We start from the raw sequence: 17,622 nt of genomic DNA, 5'->3' as shown, positions 1-17,622 counted from the left end.
ATTTCTTATGTCAGCAGGGTGCCAGGAGAGGAGACTCAACTGAATCTTATCAGCTACAGAGGGGATGTATGGGGTGGTCGAGCACAAGCAGAAGGCAGCAACAAAACAAGGACATGAGTATGAGCTGACCTACGACCCTGTAGTCTTGCACAATAACACAGGGAGTCAGGAAAGAGCATCCTCACCAGGATACGGGAGAAATGTAACTGTTATGAGGAACACAGGGTTCCTGCAGCTTCAGGCAAGATAGATTTAAGACTTTTTTATTACTTTTTTAATGCCACTTGGATGTCACTTTAAGACCAATTTTCTAATAACCAGAATTGAAGACGGACAATTTTATTCTGCCCAAATGTTTATTGTACTATTAAACATGAGATTTTTTATCCAAAAAGTTGGGGGGAAAAAGTTAAGATTATCTAAGCCAAATGTGGAACACATGGATGACACTAAACTATAATATAGACATAAAAGATTTTATTTAGTTTACAAACAGAAGTGGGAAATATCTGGTATTTCTGGCTGGATTTCTGGGTAATTTTGTGTTGCTTAATCTGCATGTATGATCCCACTGCTTAGATTCCCATTATGATGAGTTTAAGAAAAGGAATCTATGAAATGAAAACAAAAAACAGATGTTATCAATTATTTTGAGATTGTAAAATGCAAAATCAGAAAAAAAAATCATAAAATCCTACTTCCCATGACTGAGCATTTTTAAGACTTTCGAAAGATTCATTTAAGTCGTTTTAATATCAATAAAGGCCTTATGTTTAGACTAATGAATTAAATGCCCTTTAAGACTTTTTTAAGGATCCGCAGGAACCCTGGGAAAATTATGAACTGCACTGTGCAAGACATTTGAGCTTTCCGAAAGACTGGGAAGATCATGTGAGAACAAGATCAGCAGGTGATCGAGGACTCAAGATAAAATAGAGCCATTGGCAAAAGATTTTCCTGGCTGTATAGACGCAAGAATAATCTACATAAAGATCTGCATAAACACATTATTGTGGAAACTCTATATCAGATATCTGGCGGATTAAAAATTAATGCAATGGTTTGTTGGCTACTCCTGAATAACAATGTAATTGTTGTTGCAGAGTGAAATGAAACGGCTGCTCTTCAGGGAGTCATGAAAAAATAACCACAACTATTAAACTTGATCTTTTGCAATGGATGCCATTATCAAACTCGTGTTTTTATGAGTAGCTGCAGGGCTACGCCAAGCTGGAAGTTTATGTTGGCTCTCATGGATAAAGATCCATGATCCTTCGCCAGCGTCTCACTTCAGCTACAGACAAAATCCCAAAGTGCACTTTCCCAATTCAACTGTTCTCCTGCAGCTGGAAGAACCTCAGTCGCAATTTATGTGCCAAACTGTGTTCACGGGGTCCAAACTATCAGCTCCTCCTTTCAAAGACCATACCAGTGTTTTTGAATGTTTCAGCAAATAAATAATTATATTGTGATGAACATAAAGGTTGAGCATCTTCCAAAGCACATGAATAGGCTTTAAAATGATAAAGGTGGCCACTGGTTTCACTCATTTTGTGAAGTAAATCCAATTGCAGAGACTGCAAACATCCCTGTGACAAGGGATTCATCATTCTTGATAAATGATGAAACATTATGGCCAAAGCTTTGGCTTCCTAACTAAAAAAAACTACACATAATACTTACAAAAATGCATGTCTTTTGTGTTTTCTAGAAAGAACTAGCCAATGCCATTTGGTACTAACTATAGGGAAAATAGAGACAGCATTAAACTGGTGAAAATAACTACTAGTGTAACCTAGATGGTCTGTTAGTCAGTGCAAAGCAGGTCAATAATGAATTACGATTTAGCAGATTTTGATTGGCTCTTTCTTTAAAAGGAAATCGATTGCTTCCATAGAACTACTGCACAATTTTATGTTTTTTTCCAGGAAATGTCCTGGGAAATTAAAGCAAAATTATGAATCCCTTAAACAAAGAGTTGCCAAGTTTACATCTCTGTCTCATTGCAAAAAAAAATGGTTTACACATTTCCTATTATCGCAAAAACACTCTTCTTATTTTATTATGAGATATTATATAAAATATTCAAATCTTATAATTACATATGATCATTTCAAATTACTATATGTAAGAATATACAGCAAACTTTCCTTTTTTTGGCGTGCATATACCTTACGTTCTACTGCTCCATCTGTGCCCAGAGTGCACTCATCACTCCAACAGAATAGTGCAATAAATAACCAACTGTATTGTAATGGCGCAACAAACGCTCTAAAAAAATAGAAAATCGACAGGTGGCAGCAGCTTTTACATCGAGGCAGGCTGCTAATAAATACATGTGTGGGAAAACCCTGGAATAGATGGATAAACAAACAGACATACAGCCAGACAGATAGCTCGATAGATGGATAATGAAATCAGTGGCTGCCAGCGGAGCAGAAAATTTAGCAATTAAGACTATGCATGATCTGTAGTAAATGAGCACACGCATATAAAAACATGGGTATGGTCCTTTAACTGCCATCTGACTCAGTCATACAAATAGTTTAAGAATGTAAATTAGTGGCCCAAATGGGGGAAAAAATGGTCATAAGTTCTCTGTGAGCAGTAGGTGGTCAACCGAATATAACTTAGGAGCCTACTTACAGAAATAGTGCCAAACACGAGATTGCTGATATGTGTGCAACTCAAGCAACAGACTGTAATGTTGTACTGCAAATCTGGCCTCCCTTATGATAAGGTGGACTGTGATCAGCCTAGATTCATTCTTAATTTTAGCTAGGGTTACTGCTGTGTACTAGACTACGCTGCCAAAAGCTTTTATTCATATCAGTGTTACTTACACAGCTATGAGGATATTTTTGGGCTTACATACAATAAATAATGCAACATGCACAGTACAAACAACAACAACAGACATGGTTCCAGTGCAAGTTATTGCTTATGATATGAAAGACTGCAAATGTTCCTGGTTGCTGCAGCTGCTCTATAGCATCTTCCTGAGGGCAGTTTAAATTGAACCCTGCGGAGGAGCGATGAGTTTGGCTTGGAGTCATGAGCAAATGCACAACAGCACAGAGGTCTGGTGTTGTCTTTCGGGGGAGAGCTAAAGCTGATGGGATCAGTAAGGGTCAACTAAACTTATGAGTCTAACCGTCTCACCTTTTCACACCCAACAATAAACTCACAGGACAGTATGAAAGAAAAAAGAAGAAAGACAAATAAACCAAGGTGAACAAACGAAAATGAACGCAGCAAAAATCAAAAGACAGATTTTTGAGAGGATCAGTTTTGAGCAGGCAAGGCTGATATGTAACAAGCAAGTTGACACAGAAACACACACACAATAACGACTAACAAATAATGCAGTATATCACATTAACTGTGAACATTCAAGGGACTCCTTAAAGTGCTTTTGAAAATGGCGTTACGGTGCAAAAGCAGAAAAAAACTCACCTGCTGTCCGTGTCCAAACCCACAAAATCCTTCTTCTCGAAGGGAACACAGAGCAGTGGGATCTTGTCACCTGACTTGTCTGTGGCCCGGTCAAGCCGCTTAGACTCCAGGACAATAAATATGGACTCCACAAAGTCGTCCACTCTCTTCTCCACATCAGGGCAGTCTTCAAAGCTGGGGTAGAAGGCCACATCTGTCCGCTGCTGCTCTGCGACTTCTCCCTGCAGCCCGAACACTAGCAGCCGCGAATCGTACAGGGTGGAGCTGTACACCTCCTTCTGGCCGTGGAAGCGCTCGGCAGTCTGAGGCCACTCCTTCGCCGAGGTGCAGGTGGTGATGGCGATGAGGCCCACCACCTTCCGGTGTGTCTGGAAGTCTCCCCACTCATTGTTCTCAGGCAGGTAATGGTGGCGGTAGCGAATGTAGAGGAGGCGCTGGGAGTCCCTGATGCTCACCTGGCTCACGCTGGCGATGCGTTTGTAGATCTTGAAGAACTGGTCCTCAGGTACAATGCCGACCGGCTGGACCACCACCAGGACTGTCTGGTGGTCCTCGGCACACTGCATGTAGTCTGGGACGCTCATGTTCACATGTGGCTTCAGGGGACAGAAACACAAAAATATTTAACAGAGGTGATCATATTACTACTATTATTTATCACATATCATGTAGTAAATTCTGCGCATCTTAATATTATGACTTTATTTTTTAACCCTCCTAACATATGTACAGTTGAAAGTAGTTCCAAAGAAAACTGTTCATGGCATCTACAGAGTAAACAGGATATTGTTTCTGTAAGGAGATACCCCTGTTGACTTTTTCCAATGCATTTTTTTTATTGTGTCATTATTTTAGGTGTAAATATCTCAAAACTTAGGTACATAAAATATTAGCCTAATTAAAAAGAAAACCATTTTTGTACTAGGTTATTTAAATTAGTATAAATATTCTCGGATGATTAACACTAACAAATATCAAGGGCATCTCTGTTCAGTGTGACATGCACTTAGTGGCAAATCTTCCTATAGGAAACATAGGCAGCTGGTTCTGGCGCGCCAAAATCCTCCACCTCCAACTCTGTGTTCATCAGAGTGATCATCACAGTCAAAATGTGCTACAGCATTGATGGGTATCGGGTAGTGATGAGCATTGTTTAGGCCACACTGCCTGCATGAACAGCGCATGACAGCTACCTCGCTGAGCTGCTGTGGCTCGCACGCGCGTGCTGTTAACATTGTTGCTGTGGCGCTGCTGCAGAGCTGCCTGCTGCTATGACTACTGTATTTCCACAACTAAAAGTCAGCAATCCACTCATTTACGGAGCCATGTAAGCCAGTGCACTGTCAACAAAATGGTCTTATAAATATTTCACATTAAAAAGCCCAAGGTAAACTATTAAAAGAGTTCTGTCCACAGAAATGTTTTCCACAGAAAACAGAAAAAAATACATTGAAACTCTAGAGAAAGGTGGTATGATGTCAATTTGAGTATCAAAACACCATTTTCACTGTCTGTTTTTACTGAGACCACAACGTCACATGCAAAAAAGGCAAGACTCCATATCTCTAGATGTTCTGCAGCGGCCGGACAGCAGCCGGGCAGCACCACTCACGCTGGCAGAGTGGCTGCTCTTACCTGTTAACATGAGCGTCAAAATTTTAAAAAAAAAATAACAGGTTCCGCTACACACATGCACTGCTCACACAGGCAATGTGTCCTGGGCATTAAGGTAAGAGAAAATGAAAAGGCAAAAGCCGTTCGGGACAAACAAAAGACTTAAGTTGCTTAATAGAGGTTATTTCTCAGTAGTTCTGCTTGTTCTTGTTTGTATTAAATACAAGATATATTTATTTACTAATCTGTCTATTAACCTATTAAGGGGGGCGCCTTGGCAAGCTTGCAAAGGGGCTCACAATGTGCTAGGTCCGGCACTGCATGTACTCCCAAACAGCCTGACGTTTGAATGAAAAAGTGCTGCTTGGACACCCTAAAGTACACAGAACGACAAACCGGATATAGCGACTCCTAGCTAGACCAAAAAAAAACTTAAAACTTTCTAATTTCGACGTCTCCTCTGACGAAAACCAAAGCATCACCTGCTGCTGTCTTTGCTAACATAAACACCAAACAGTGTCAGCTAAATGTGACAGCTGACATCGTTATTAGAGCGGTTATACATAACAAGCACCAGCCATGAAATAAAACAAGACGCCCTTGTGCCATTCGCTTGTATTTCATTATTTTGAAACCATGAGAAAAAGCTTACAACGACTCATTGTCGTATCAAAACATATGTGACAGCGAGTTTAGCTTAGCTAGCTAGCCTATGAAGTGGGAGGTCGCGACAGTCAGTCACAGAGGAACAAAGCTGACCGAAATAAGCAGGCCATTAATACACATTTCAGATGAGTGAGTTTTTTTTTTTTTGTTTTGCACACACATGTCTTAGATATAAAACGTTTACTCACGTTACCTGAGCAGAAACCTGTCAAGTTTTGTGGCTTCCTTCTTTGAGCCAATGTTTTGCAACACAGAAGAACATCCGGTGGCCATTTTCAAAATAAAACACACGATTAGTAAACCATTGTCTTGTGATAACCTACAGCTCGCTAGTTGTGAGATAATTTTACGATTGTACTTATGTTAACTGAAAAATGGATAGGTCTATCTGAGTCACAAAATCATATTCACGCTATAAATGTTTACCAAGTAACCACATCAACCAATCTGGGGAGTATACTAATCATAGTTCTAGCATATTATTTTTTATGTTAGAGTTCTCATCTGGACTTTTGCATAGGACCATTAGAGTATTTTCCGATCCACCTTTCATTATCGGAGATAGATTACTTGCATTCACATGCAAAATGACATTCAAATTAACAGAGTACCGACCAGTTAGGCAAAAGAAGAACACATAAAGATCTAATAGTATGTGCAAAACTGAGTGGAATAACATTTTTGTACAGTATTCCTAGCAGACAAAATGTCTGTAATATGGCACTTTGTTAAATGTCACATGATGTTTTGCTTTTATTTTGAAGTCGAGATCCTTGTTTCCTGCTGTACGTCTTCTTCTTTTGTTTTTCCTCTCCTTCCTCCGCAAATGTAAAAGTCTGATGCAACATTAGCTCCGCTTAGAGAGCAAATGCGATACTGCACTACTACAGCAAAACCTTTAAATAATGTCGTTTTTCACATATATTGATATCCTGGTCATTATGTTATTTTAACGTAATAAATTATATAAATGACCTTGTATTAGTCAATTATATGAAACTACTTGGTATGCATTTAAGTTTACACTAACAAACTAGGTCTGTGTATTCAAACTTGATGTAATTATATCTTAAAGATATTTTTTAAAAAAATGAAGTTCAAACACAGCATTTTCATTAATAAGGTGAGTGCATTGGCAATGAGAATATTCCACTGACTTGAAAATTAGAATTTACTGTCTTGTGAGTGAGTAAATGTCCCAACACTTTCTTGCAAAATTCCTCAGTAAAATGAGTTTGAATACAAAGTGGAACATTTTAATTAAGACTTTTTGTTGTTGTTTTTTAAATTCAGACTTTCAAGATGTCAGAGTTGATATAGGCCTACTTTTCTCTCTGGGTTAAAGTTTTACGTAAATAAAATGGATAAATAAATTTTAAAAAAAAACACATATCCAGACAGGTAGAGTCAACTTCATTTTATTTTCTTACCCATAAATCATTTTTCACAATCTTCTTGGAAGACAACAGCATTTTATTCCCTATTTTCTTCTCTTTTTTTGGCCAAGGGGAATTGGTCCAAAAGCAAAGCAGGAGCTCAGATAGAGACATGGAATGTCTAAAACATGATTCATAGTGAATATACATCAATAGCAGGCAAACATCTACAACCATTGACTTACAAAACAGTGCACAAACATTGTGTGTGTTTGTGTGAGAAGGCTGTCATTACTACAGATCCCAAACTGTAACAACACAATGCTGAAAGCTGAGGGGTGTGAGCCATGTTACAAGTAAGAGAGGGGAAACCATGTTGTTCTTCATTTTTTTTAAAAAGACAAGCAAAACATGAACATTATATTTTGGTCAACTGAATGAATGCACATATGTAAAAGCGCAAATAAGTAAAGCCTTCGTTTTTCCCATGTGGTGCGTGTTCCCTCAGGCTGGTAAGATTTAAAACACGCCAGCTTTGACCTTTATGTCTGTGTTCAGAATGAGGCAGGTTTCAGTGCATAGTCACATTACTGCATCTTCATGCCCGGGTCAGTCAGTAAAACTGTAACATAAAATGAACAAAAAAAGGAATGGAAAGCTCAAAGATTTCAGTCGAATCTTTCACAATCAGTACGAAATGCTCGCTTCTAAACGTCTGCCATCTTTTTGCTCTGAAAGTTAACAATCCAGAGCATCGATCGGTGCTGGGATCGAAGCTTCCAAATTATACAGATAATGGAGAAACAGAAGATGGCAGGTAAGTGCTAATACTAGTGAAAATCCACCTGCAAAGCGCATTACAGATATATATTGGCACCAAATGTGAAATGAAGAAATGTGTTCGTCCTGCTCCACTGGGCGCTGACGTTAAGCAGCTAACTACTGAAACTTCCACCTCTGATTTACAACCTTTTTGAGAAGTTTGACCCATTGGTGACCATTGGTTCCCGAATGAAACTTGAAAACCAACAGGGGCGTGGCCTGTAAATTTATACATTTTTCACATATTTTGTTTATTTTGCTGTTATTTTATCTGTTGAATTATGTCTCCAATAAATTTCATTTCCTCGCATGAAGATATGTTTCCACACTGAATAATATTTTGGTGGGGAAATCCTTTTTTTGTTGTCCCATGTTGTAAAATGTCAATCCATAAATTACTAGAATCAGCCTATTAAACACCCACCATGTGCACTATATATAGTACACTGTAAAAATTAATTAATAACAAGCAAAAACAAAAAACCCCAATTGTTTTAACGTTACAAAAAAAAGCTGGTGTCCAGGCTCAAAATTCTAAGTTGACTGAATTTGAGAGACAAGTTTAGGTAATTTTGTAACGATTGAACGTTTCTTTTCAAATTCAGTCAATTTAATATGACTGAATTTAAAAAGTCAAATTTTATTAAGTCAAAATTAATTTAAGGCAGCCCAGACACTAGCTTTTTGAAGTTAAGACAAATATGACTGGCCGCCATTAATTACTTAAAGCCACAGTGTGTGCGATTTTACAACTTCTGACTTAATTCTTAGGTAGTATTACAAGGTAGTATAAATAAAAAAGAAGATGCATTAGATGACTGCAATGCAAAAAGAAAAAAATCAAATAAATTACACAAATTACAGTCCACAGACTAAAAATATATATATATATATATTTTTTTTTTTTGCGTTTTTCGGAAGTCCTTAGTATCATCTAGATAAGACTTGGATTATATTGCAGGAGTTGTGTGAGTTTGTAAACAGATGTTTTTATATAGTTTTGCTGTTATTTAATCATGGACCCCTATGACTTCAGTTCATTAAGAATTTTTTAAGTTTGTTGTTTGCTGAAGTTTAAGTTTGTTGAATGTCTCCATGTTCACCATGGAGACATTCAAGAAAAAAACAACGTTTTCTTCCCGAATTCAGCATAATACAGGGCGAGTTTTTGATATACAAATAATTATTTCCAGGGTGAAGTTCTCCTTTAATATTTACTTTTTGAGTTCTGGTGGCATTATCGCCCCTCCAAACAGTGGGATCCCACCTCAGAACCAAGCCTCTTTTTATATGTTCATACGGTGACCAATGGACCAAAATTACCAAAAAGTTGCCCATGCCAAAAAGGCATGTATAACTCCTAATTAATTGGGTTTAAGGACCATACAGCCCTTGCTACTTCCATGTGCATTTGCATCCATGTGAAGTACAAAAAGTGTACAGCCATGTACAACATGGGAACTTGAAGGCTACAAAAAAAGACGACAGAGTACTTAAGACTGAGTGATGATGGTTTGTTTGGTCTGCAGAGGATCAGGAAGATTCTGGGTTGAATGCTGTCATCCAGTGGATTAGTTTAATCTCCAGCGATCATGTGGCCGCGGCCAAGATTAGTCGACCTAATTGCCGCACATTTAGACACCTCATTGATTCCTAGCGGAGTAGGAGCACTTATTAACACGAGCGTGTCAGACAGGGAACACGTCTGGAAGAAATCAAAAGGAAAGAAGAGAGACAAAAAGGGAGTAAAACAGATTAAGACTGAGTGTAATGGTGCAGTAGGGGGAATGTGTGTCTTCTGATTGGTTAGATACAGGATATTTGGCATTCTTCATTATGGCATTGAAAGTGAGTGGATACTGCCTGTGGTGCAGAGAAAGAGAAAGAGAGAGAGACTGAATAAAGGGCCTCCATCAGGGCACAAGGTGGGTGGGTGGTTGGGGGAACAGGGTTAAGATGGAGAAGTATACTCCGCATTTCTCACGCCAGCTTCAGAAATTGGTCCACTGTGTCTGCTTCCACCGCCTCGGCAAACATTTCATAATCCTGTGGAGAAGAAGAGTGTCAATAAGCAAGAAAACAAATGTGCTGGCTGTACAGTCTCAGAACTGGTAAAGAATTAAGATCACGACCTACATGCTCGGGGTCGACTGGCCGATTATTGGGGCCGATATTTTGCATTTTGCCAACTATCTGTATCAGCATTTTATTTAATGATTTTCGATTAAAATTAATTAAAAAGTGCAAATAAAGTGTCCGCATGGGAGGAACTTTTACTTTGTAAAACCTCAGGGAGCTACTTTTATTTGGTAATTTTTTCTCTTGACTTTATTACCTAAAAAAAGTTTCAGGGAACTTATGTATATGATGTTTAAAGTTTCAGTTTTGATTAAATATTTGCTAAATGCATTTAAACAAAGTTTTGTGTTGGAGTTTGTTATATATTTAAATTCAAATTACTGACAGAAAGATTTTCATTTTTATTGTAAACGCTTATCGGTTCTAAATATCGCTTATCATTATCTTTGTTAGAACGATAAACTTATCACGGTATAATGTGAAAATATCATGTTATCAAAATAAACGTGGCAGCAATATGCTTCCATAATAAAGCACTGACACACACACTTAACGTTTTATACTGAAAACCACAAATAACATTAGCACCTTTTATTTGCATAAACGTTAAAATAATAACACAGCTAATACCTTATGTAAACACCTGAAACCATAGCAAACATGCATTTACATTAATGTATGCTTGTCTTTGAAATGCTTGCGTGTCTGAAACTGTAGATGAGGACAAGGAACCAGTAGCATCACTGCTGCACACCCACTCAGTAAACTAGGTAACAGCAAAACAAACCCGTGTTGCATGCTTATCATGAGACCAGTAAATGTTCCATCCTGAGTCAGATGACACAGATGTAAATATTCATCAGCATAAGCACGCAAAGTTTACACTCAGCTAACACAACGTGTTTGCTCGCTATTATTTGTGTCAATATCTAGTAAAATGCACAAATTGGGACATACCAAGTTATGAAAAGTCACTTTCGGGGTATGTAAGTTTTTTTCTTTTTTTTGTGAGAATGCCACAAACTTTGTACAGCAACCTATCGAGCCTTTAGGGAGTGAGTGATATCGAAAATACTTTTTTAGAGAGTAGCCCTAGTATTTGAGTGTTCAATATCACACACATCAGATTTTTGTTTTCTTTTGGGGGTTTTTTTGTTTTGTTTTTAACATGAACGCATTATGTTTATTTTTTTATCAGAAACCATGACATTTGGTTATTGGAGAATTGTGAGGGAAAGAATAGGTACTATGCAGGACTACGTAGAGTTAAAATATAAGCCTGTAAGTGGTCTCTGGTGCACAATAACGGTGGCACAGTATCTTTACTACCATACAATAATCATATCTTTAGCATTTCTGTTCTCCTTGTTGGTTATTAGAAATCATTTAAGCTGATACTGATATACCCGTTAGCTGCCTCTACTAAAGTAACATTTTAAATTATTATATCACTACACAGCTGGAGAGTTTTTAAATGAATGTGTCTGTGCGTGTGCTCCTCACCCCACAGTACTGGTCTTCATTGAAAAGCTGGGGAGGGACTGCCGTGGGATTCCCAATTTTGTTCTTCATTTCGTTACGAAGCTCCCCGCCCACAGAGATGTCGATGAGCTCGTACTGGATTTTTTTGCTTTCAAGGATTCGCATCACTTCTGCCTGTTGAGACTTCACCTGAAAAACAACAGTCAGAAAATGTACTCAACCACAGCACAACTACTAGAAACCATCATTAAACCCAAATCCTGCTTTCACTTCTCTAAACCATGCGGACATTTAGACTTTTTTCAAAGTGTGTGATTTCCGTAATTTTTTAAGTCCGTGCCTTTAAAAAAAAGGCTTATCTGGGTCCTGGCTGATGATTAATAGACTGAGTGAACACTCTACACTCTACACGCTATCTTTGTGGGCGACAGAGGAAGTTGGGAGGGGGTTTGGTGAAAGTGGCCACACCTAAGCACAGCGCTAACTGTAAACACACAAGCTGGCATTTAGTCTGTCACACACAGCTGTGATAAGGCCAGTGTCACGTCCTTAAGCTGCAAAGGGAATTGATTTTTACAGTTCACAGCTTCTCTCAACTGGTTGAGTGCAAAGTTTTAGCAGTTGACAAAGTAGTTAAAACTGTATAAAAAATAAAATAATAAAAATGATAATGTGTTTTTTGCTGGGGTCTGTTCACACAAGCATGTTCCCTTATGTTCAGAATATGATTGATAGGCTGGAGCTTCACCGTAGCACCACGAGGTTCCCAAAAGTATGTGCTGTGTAGTCATTTTGCACCTCTTTTTGCTTGTTTTGTGTGTCTTTGTGGTAGTTTTTGTGTCTCGTTGTGGTTGTTTTGTGTCTCTTTCTTGTCATCTTGTGGTTGTTTTTTATCTACTTGCAGTCATTTTTGTCTGTTTATGGTTGTTTCATGTCTCTTAGTATTCATTTTCTGTCCCTTTATGATGTTTTGCCTGTTTGCCTGTAGTTATTTGGCATTTCTTCTGTGTACGTTTTGTGTTGCTTTGTAGGCATTTTATGTCTCTTATTGGTTGTCTTGTGTGTTTTAGTGGTAGTTTTTGTGTCTTTTTGTGGTTGTTTTTTGTCTATTTGTTAATGTGGGTTAGTAGTACAGCATAATGTCAAAGGGAGAGATTACATTTAATATGTTAGAGATCCTTTGCAGGGTCACAACCAGGCATGATACAGTGATTGGAGGACGTAAAGAGGGGGGGCTGCAATGGCCTCTTCCCTTCCTCCTGACCCCGTACTTACAGATTACACTTATCTCCGAGCTTGGCCTTCATTGTGATCTCAGCTAGGTTGCACAGTGTGCAAAAAGATTAGTGCCCTTGCTTTGATGCATATTTCAATTGCAATAAGAGCCACATTTTTTGGTGGAAAATCTATGTTTGAATTTCATTTTCACTGCAAAATTCAAATCAAAAATATAATCTATAATGTGTTTCTTCCTGGGGTCTGTTCAGACAAACATGTTACCTTACGATCAGAACATGATTTGTGGGCCAAAGCATGACTAGTTGGGTTTCCATTAACCCTCAAATTGTGCAAATTGAAACTGCGAATATAAAACACACCTAATGGAAACACGTCAATTTAAAAAATAGACTCCCATTTATCACAAAAAAGGTTTTATGCCAGCATGAGGTGGCATTGCAAGAGATTCAAAAAAGGAACTGGCTCCCTCATGATGCAGCAGGAGCTATAAGAGGTGTTATTGCATTTTATAACCCTTCAAAAGTTCAGTGGATCATCTGGAAGTTTTGAATCCACAATTCCTCTGTGAAATCGTGGACTATTACCTCACAGAAATCTCCCATACCTGGCCATTCCCACGTATAAGGGGCTTGCTTTTCCATTATCGCTCCCATAACACGCCCACGTCGCCTTCAATTGGAAAAAATGACAGCTAGTGCGGCGACTGCAATAGAAATACACCTGCTAATGTTTTGAAAATCTATTGCCATGTTTCTTAGAACGTTATCATGAAAGAAGAAGTTGCATGACATCTCAAGAGAAGTCACATAACATCACTCATTAGAAACGCAGTCATCTTGCAATTGTGTTTTATCGACATTTCCAAAATATTGCCTAAGTTTTGTACAACTCTGTAATGGAACTCGCCTTCTACTGTAGCACCACAGGGGTTGCAAAGGTATTAAATTTTCACAATATGATAACTGTCTCAGAAAACATTGCGGTTTTACAGTATTACAGAATTATTATTGTTATCAGTTCCAATGACCCTTAAAGGAATGAAATTAGATTGACTGACAAATGCTCAATTACTATAATTTAAACTTAAAACCATTTTTAAATGGAAGCATGTCTGCAAAGTCTCCCTTTTGAAAATAACTTAAAAAAAAGGTGAGATTCTCTGCCTGGTTGCATTTTTTTCAATACCATAGTTATGCAAATATACATGGCATGATAATCATCATTTTTCATACCTTGGTATCCCTGGAGACTGGAATACCACTTCCACCCTCAAGCACAATGCTTCACCTTTAATGGCATGTTGTGACACATTTTTTCCTTAATCAAAAAATTGCAGCGCCTGTGATTAAAATATTGAACTTAGCCATACTGCAATTTCAATATTTCCATCGCTTGGGCAGCCAAAATACTAAATACACACCTAAAGTTTTATATCTACGTCTTGCGCAGTTGTGACACCACAAGACAAACAGACACACCTGGCAAAGTACTCAAAACCACTTTTGTTGTAGTTTCCAGTATAACAGGTGTCTCAAGCATCACAATTTGTCATGATGACCCACACACACACACACTGATGAGGTGAAAACAATAATAGACTTTTTGTTCAGGCTGGTAATGACTTCTGGGAGAGATACTAACATTTGAGCCCAGTGAGCATTCCAAAAATGCTGCATGTACTAATACTGCACATTAAAATCTGTGATGTGTGATACCATTGCAGTAGAAATTCATTAAATTTATTAAGAGAGGGGACCGATTTGATTGTTTGTTTAACATAAATATAAGGAATATCTAATTTGCTAATATTAAAACACACAAATTGGCCTTTAACCGATACTGATGTACCCACACGTTTCCCCATCTAATTTTAGGGATCATCAAGTCTCTTCTGTAGTGGAATTAACATCATATTATGCATACTCTTATCACAATGGCCCACCAGCAGATGGAGACATGAATTACTATGCTTTTCATTGTATGTAATATTCATTCACTGTGCAAAATAAGAAAAATACTTCAACTTAGGGTTGATGTTTTGTAAATGTTCACTTTGTTAATTACAGACACACACGTTCCGCTTGCACACAGATATAACGATTGCTTGATCGCAATATATTTCCCAATACCAATGACATGCTGATAATACTGTGCATCCCTAAAAACAAACATTAGGCTATCAAAACGAATAAGACCAGGAAGTTTAGGGCATTCTTCTTAACTGAGATTTAGTTTTGTGAGCATGTTTTCACTTTGGAATTGAAAAATTATCTTGCTGCAATCTAAATAAACAAAATATGTCACATATACACAAACATAAATAGAAATAACATTAATAACAAATTTATTTCATTCATCTCATCTCAAATGATTTGAAATACACTATTAGCTCTTGATCTATATAACAAGTAAAACATTTTGAAATTATCAACAATAACAGGACAGTGAGTGGCCATACAGCAGGCATTGAAGCCAGCAGAAAGACTGGGTGTCAGTGGCATGGTACCAATCAAAATCTTGTTAAATATGCCTCTACAGCAAACCAGAAATTAGTACATTACCAAGCAGCATTACTGTGCATGAGAGGGTTAAATGCTCATGCACGTCACAAAACTTTTTGACTATATGAATACCTCACACCCAATGAATACCAGATGTTTCGCCCTGTGCTTTCCCATATGCTGCTTTCACAGTGCTGCAAAAAAAGAATATTGCTGTTGTGTTATTAAAACGTTAGTATATTGATGTCTGCAAACAGTCTGGATGTGAATATGTGAACACATCAATTGATTCATCCTGATATATACTATGGAAATATGTAGCAAAACTCCATAAGAAAATCTAGCTATTTAACAGTAACTTGCTCAGACACCAACACTTACATCCAAAATTTGGCTTTTCCCAGATGAGAGGGTCTACTGGTAAATTCGGCTCACATATGCATTACCAGGCAGTTCTTATTATAGCTATCTTTCACATTTTCGCCCAAATTGTTATGCTAGCTTGCCACCAACCTACATTAATGGGAACAAGAAGATTGAGCAAGTGTGCTACTTACAGAAGATGTACTTCCTTTGAAACAAGCGTTAATAATTGCATTTGGTGTATGCGGCATGAATAAATACATATTACTTAAAAAGGGCGTTAACATTCAAGTGTATCGTTGCCATAACGAAGGCAACCTTAAATTGACACATTTATACATTAAGTTTGGCTTATAGTTCTCCATACAGTAAATAGATACATACAACGGTTGCTAATGTTACAATTGGCTATTCCGGCCACCTTTATGTACCAATATTACAGTATAATGGTGTTACTATTTATAATGAGTAATGCGGTCCACATTTAGAGGAGAATTATCTAGAATAGTTAGCCAAGCATGCTCGCTAAAAAAAAACACCTTTCCTGCACCGTTAGCGAGATAACGGAAATGAGGTGGATTCATGCATCCCGGCTCGTAGTTGAAAGTATTTTATGTTCAGTTTTATTACATTTACGACAAATAAATTTCATCTTCATTATGCCAACAACCTGGTAATGCTGACGTTACAATACTGTTAAACCGTTAGCATAGGCCCGCTGCACTGTTGGTCAGGAGGAAGCTATTACTGATAGGGTGCTGGGTGTGTCTGTTGAACGGGGCATTGTTAGCTGCTGCTGCTGCCACCAGCGCTAAAAACACAAACATGACGTTAAGTTCGTGAAATAACGGCCTCTTCACTCACCGTCCGTGAGGCCGTAACGGTGGTGTAGTACAGTTTGATTCCCATTGCTGCAGGTCCTTCCACTCCCTTTGTGTATCTGCTTGCGAGTAGCTTTCTCCCGCTGGCGTCAAGCGCAACAGTTTATCGATTAAAAAAACAAGGAAGTTAAACAGCTTTTTCAAAATAAAAGACATACATTTTCACATCAAGGAAAAAATACCTGATAAGTAAATGAAAAGATTTATTCAAAGTTGCATACATTGTATCGTGGTCTCATAAGCCTTGCAGGATAAAAAAAAAAGAAGCAAACATGGACTGACCATGATTATGTTGGGCCCCTGGGCACAGATATGAAAAGGGGTAGAGGTATTTTTCTCTTCATTGGTCATTTTGTGTCTCTTTTTAGTTGTCATGTGTGTCTTTGATGACATTTCGTGTCTCCTTGTGGTTGTTCATGTGTCTTTGTTATTATTTTGTGTCTTCTAGTCATAGGTGATGGCCCACCCACCTTACTCATTAAATTCCCTGGTTGGTAATCAAGGTAAGGTTATCACTGACTTGAGATCAGTGGGAAAGCTCGGGCACGCTGCTTCACTGACGTCACTCACGTGCGCCTTTACCAGCTAACATTTACTGCTTACTGCCGCCAAAACTAGCTTGTAGCTAACCGAATTTAGGTTGGGAAATTGAAATGTCAAAATGGACCGTTTCATTTTCAAACGCCCATGGAGAGAAAATGTGCCATCCATGTTGGATAACTTTTCATCCACACCTGAGGAGGAACAGGACAAGGAGGAGCCCGCTTCCTCCTCCTGCCACAGCCAGTGAGTTTAAATATATATAATTTCTTTGTAAATCACTCCTATCTCATGTTATCTCATTTTGTGAGTGTGTGTGTGTGTGTGTGTGTGTGTGTGTGTGTGTGTGAAGAGTGCTACAAGGTGTTTTGTTTCTATATGTTGTCAGTTTGTGTCTCCTTGTGCAGTTTTGTGTCTATTTGTTATCTTTTTGTGTCTCCTTGTGGTTGTTTCGTGTCTCTTTGGAGTCATTGACAGGAAATGATTTGTCTCATTGTGGTGGGCTTGACTCTCTATACTGAGGACCACCACTGGCTGCTCAGTTTAAAGAGACAGTGCAGGACTTAATTCATGTTTTTCATTTGCAGCTTTTGCAAAATCATG

General features: G+C 38.1%; 2 protein-coding genes across 4 annotated transcripts in view; both read right to left on the bottom strand.

Annotated features, from left to right (window-relative positions):
* Positions 1-5,991, bottom strand: part of trappc9 (trafficking protein particle complex subunit 9) — a 250,150-nt gene extending 244,159 nt beyond the window's left edge. For 2 of the 3 annotated variants that reach the window (XM_042506368.1, XM_042506370.1), the window contains exons 1-2: positions 5,930-5,991; positions 3,457-4,052 (exon numbers count right to left, since the gene is read on the bottom strand). In XM_042506368.1, coding sequence (XP_042362302.1) covers positions 3,457-4,040 — 584 coding nt within the window. In that variant the 5' untranslated portion in view covers positions 4,041-4,052; positions 5,930-5,991. Of the gene's footprint in view, positions 1-3,456; positions 4,053-5,924 lie in introns of all 3 variants that reach the window. The other variant, XM_042506369.1, reaches the window with a different exon arrangement.
* Positions 5,992-7,138: 1,147 nt separating this feature from the next.
* On the bottom strand, positions 7,139-16,569 carry sh3bgrl3 (SH3 domain binding glutamate-rich protein like 3). The gene is made up of 3 exons (XM_042506984.1): positions 16,463-16,569; positions 11,517-11,684; positions 7,139-9,980 (listed from the first exon to the last, which is right to left on the bottom strand). Exons 1-3 carry the CDS (start codon positions 16,505-16,507, stop codon positions 9,915-9,917), a joined length of 279 nt encoding a protein of 92 aa, XP_042362918.1. The 5' UTR covers positions 16,508-16,569; the 3' UTR covers positions 7,139-9,914.
* Between the last annotated feature and the right edge of the window lie 1,053 nt (positions 16,570-17,622).

This window comes from Plectropomus leopardus, chromosome 18 (assembly GCF_008729295.1).
Source record: "Plectropomus leopardus isolate mb chromosome 18, YSFRI_Pleo_2.0, whole genome shotgun sequence".
Lineage (NCBI taxonomy): Eukaryota > Metazoa > Chordata > Actinopteri > Perciformes > Serranidae > Plectropomus > Plectropomus leopardus.
This window is presented reverse-complemented; position numbering and strand designations above follow the sequence as displayed.

What these genes read in the sequence shown, in the direction of transcription:
- sh3bgrl3 (XM_042506984.1), bottom strand. Translation starts at nt 16,507, where the DNA reads ATGGGAATCAAACTGTACTACACCACCGTTACGGCCTCACGGACG. An exon ending in CCGTTACGGCCTCACGGACG is followed by an intron (nt 11,685 to 16,462) that starts GTGAGTGAAGAG and finishes GTTGTTTTTCAG; the next exon opens with GTGAAGTCTCAACAGGCAGA. An exon ending in ATGAAGACCAGTACTGTGGG is followed by an intron (nt 9,981 to 11,516) that starts GTGAGGAGCACA and finishes TCTTCTCCACAG; the next exon opens with GATTATGAAATGTTTGCCGA.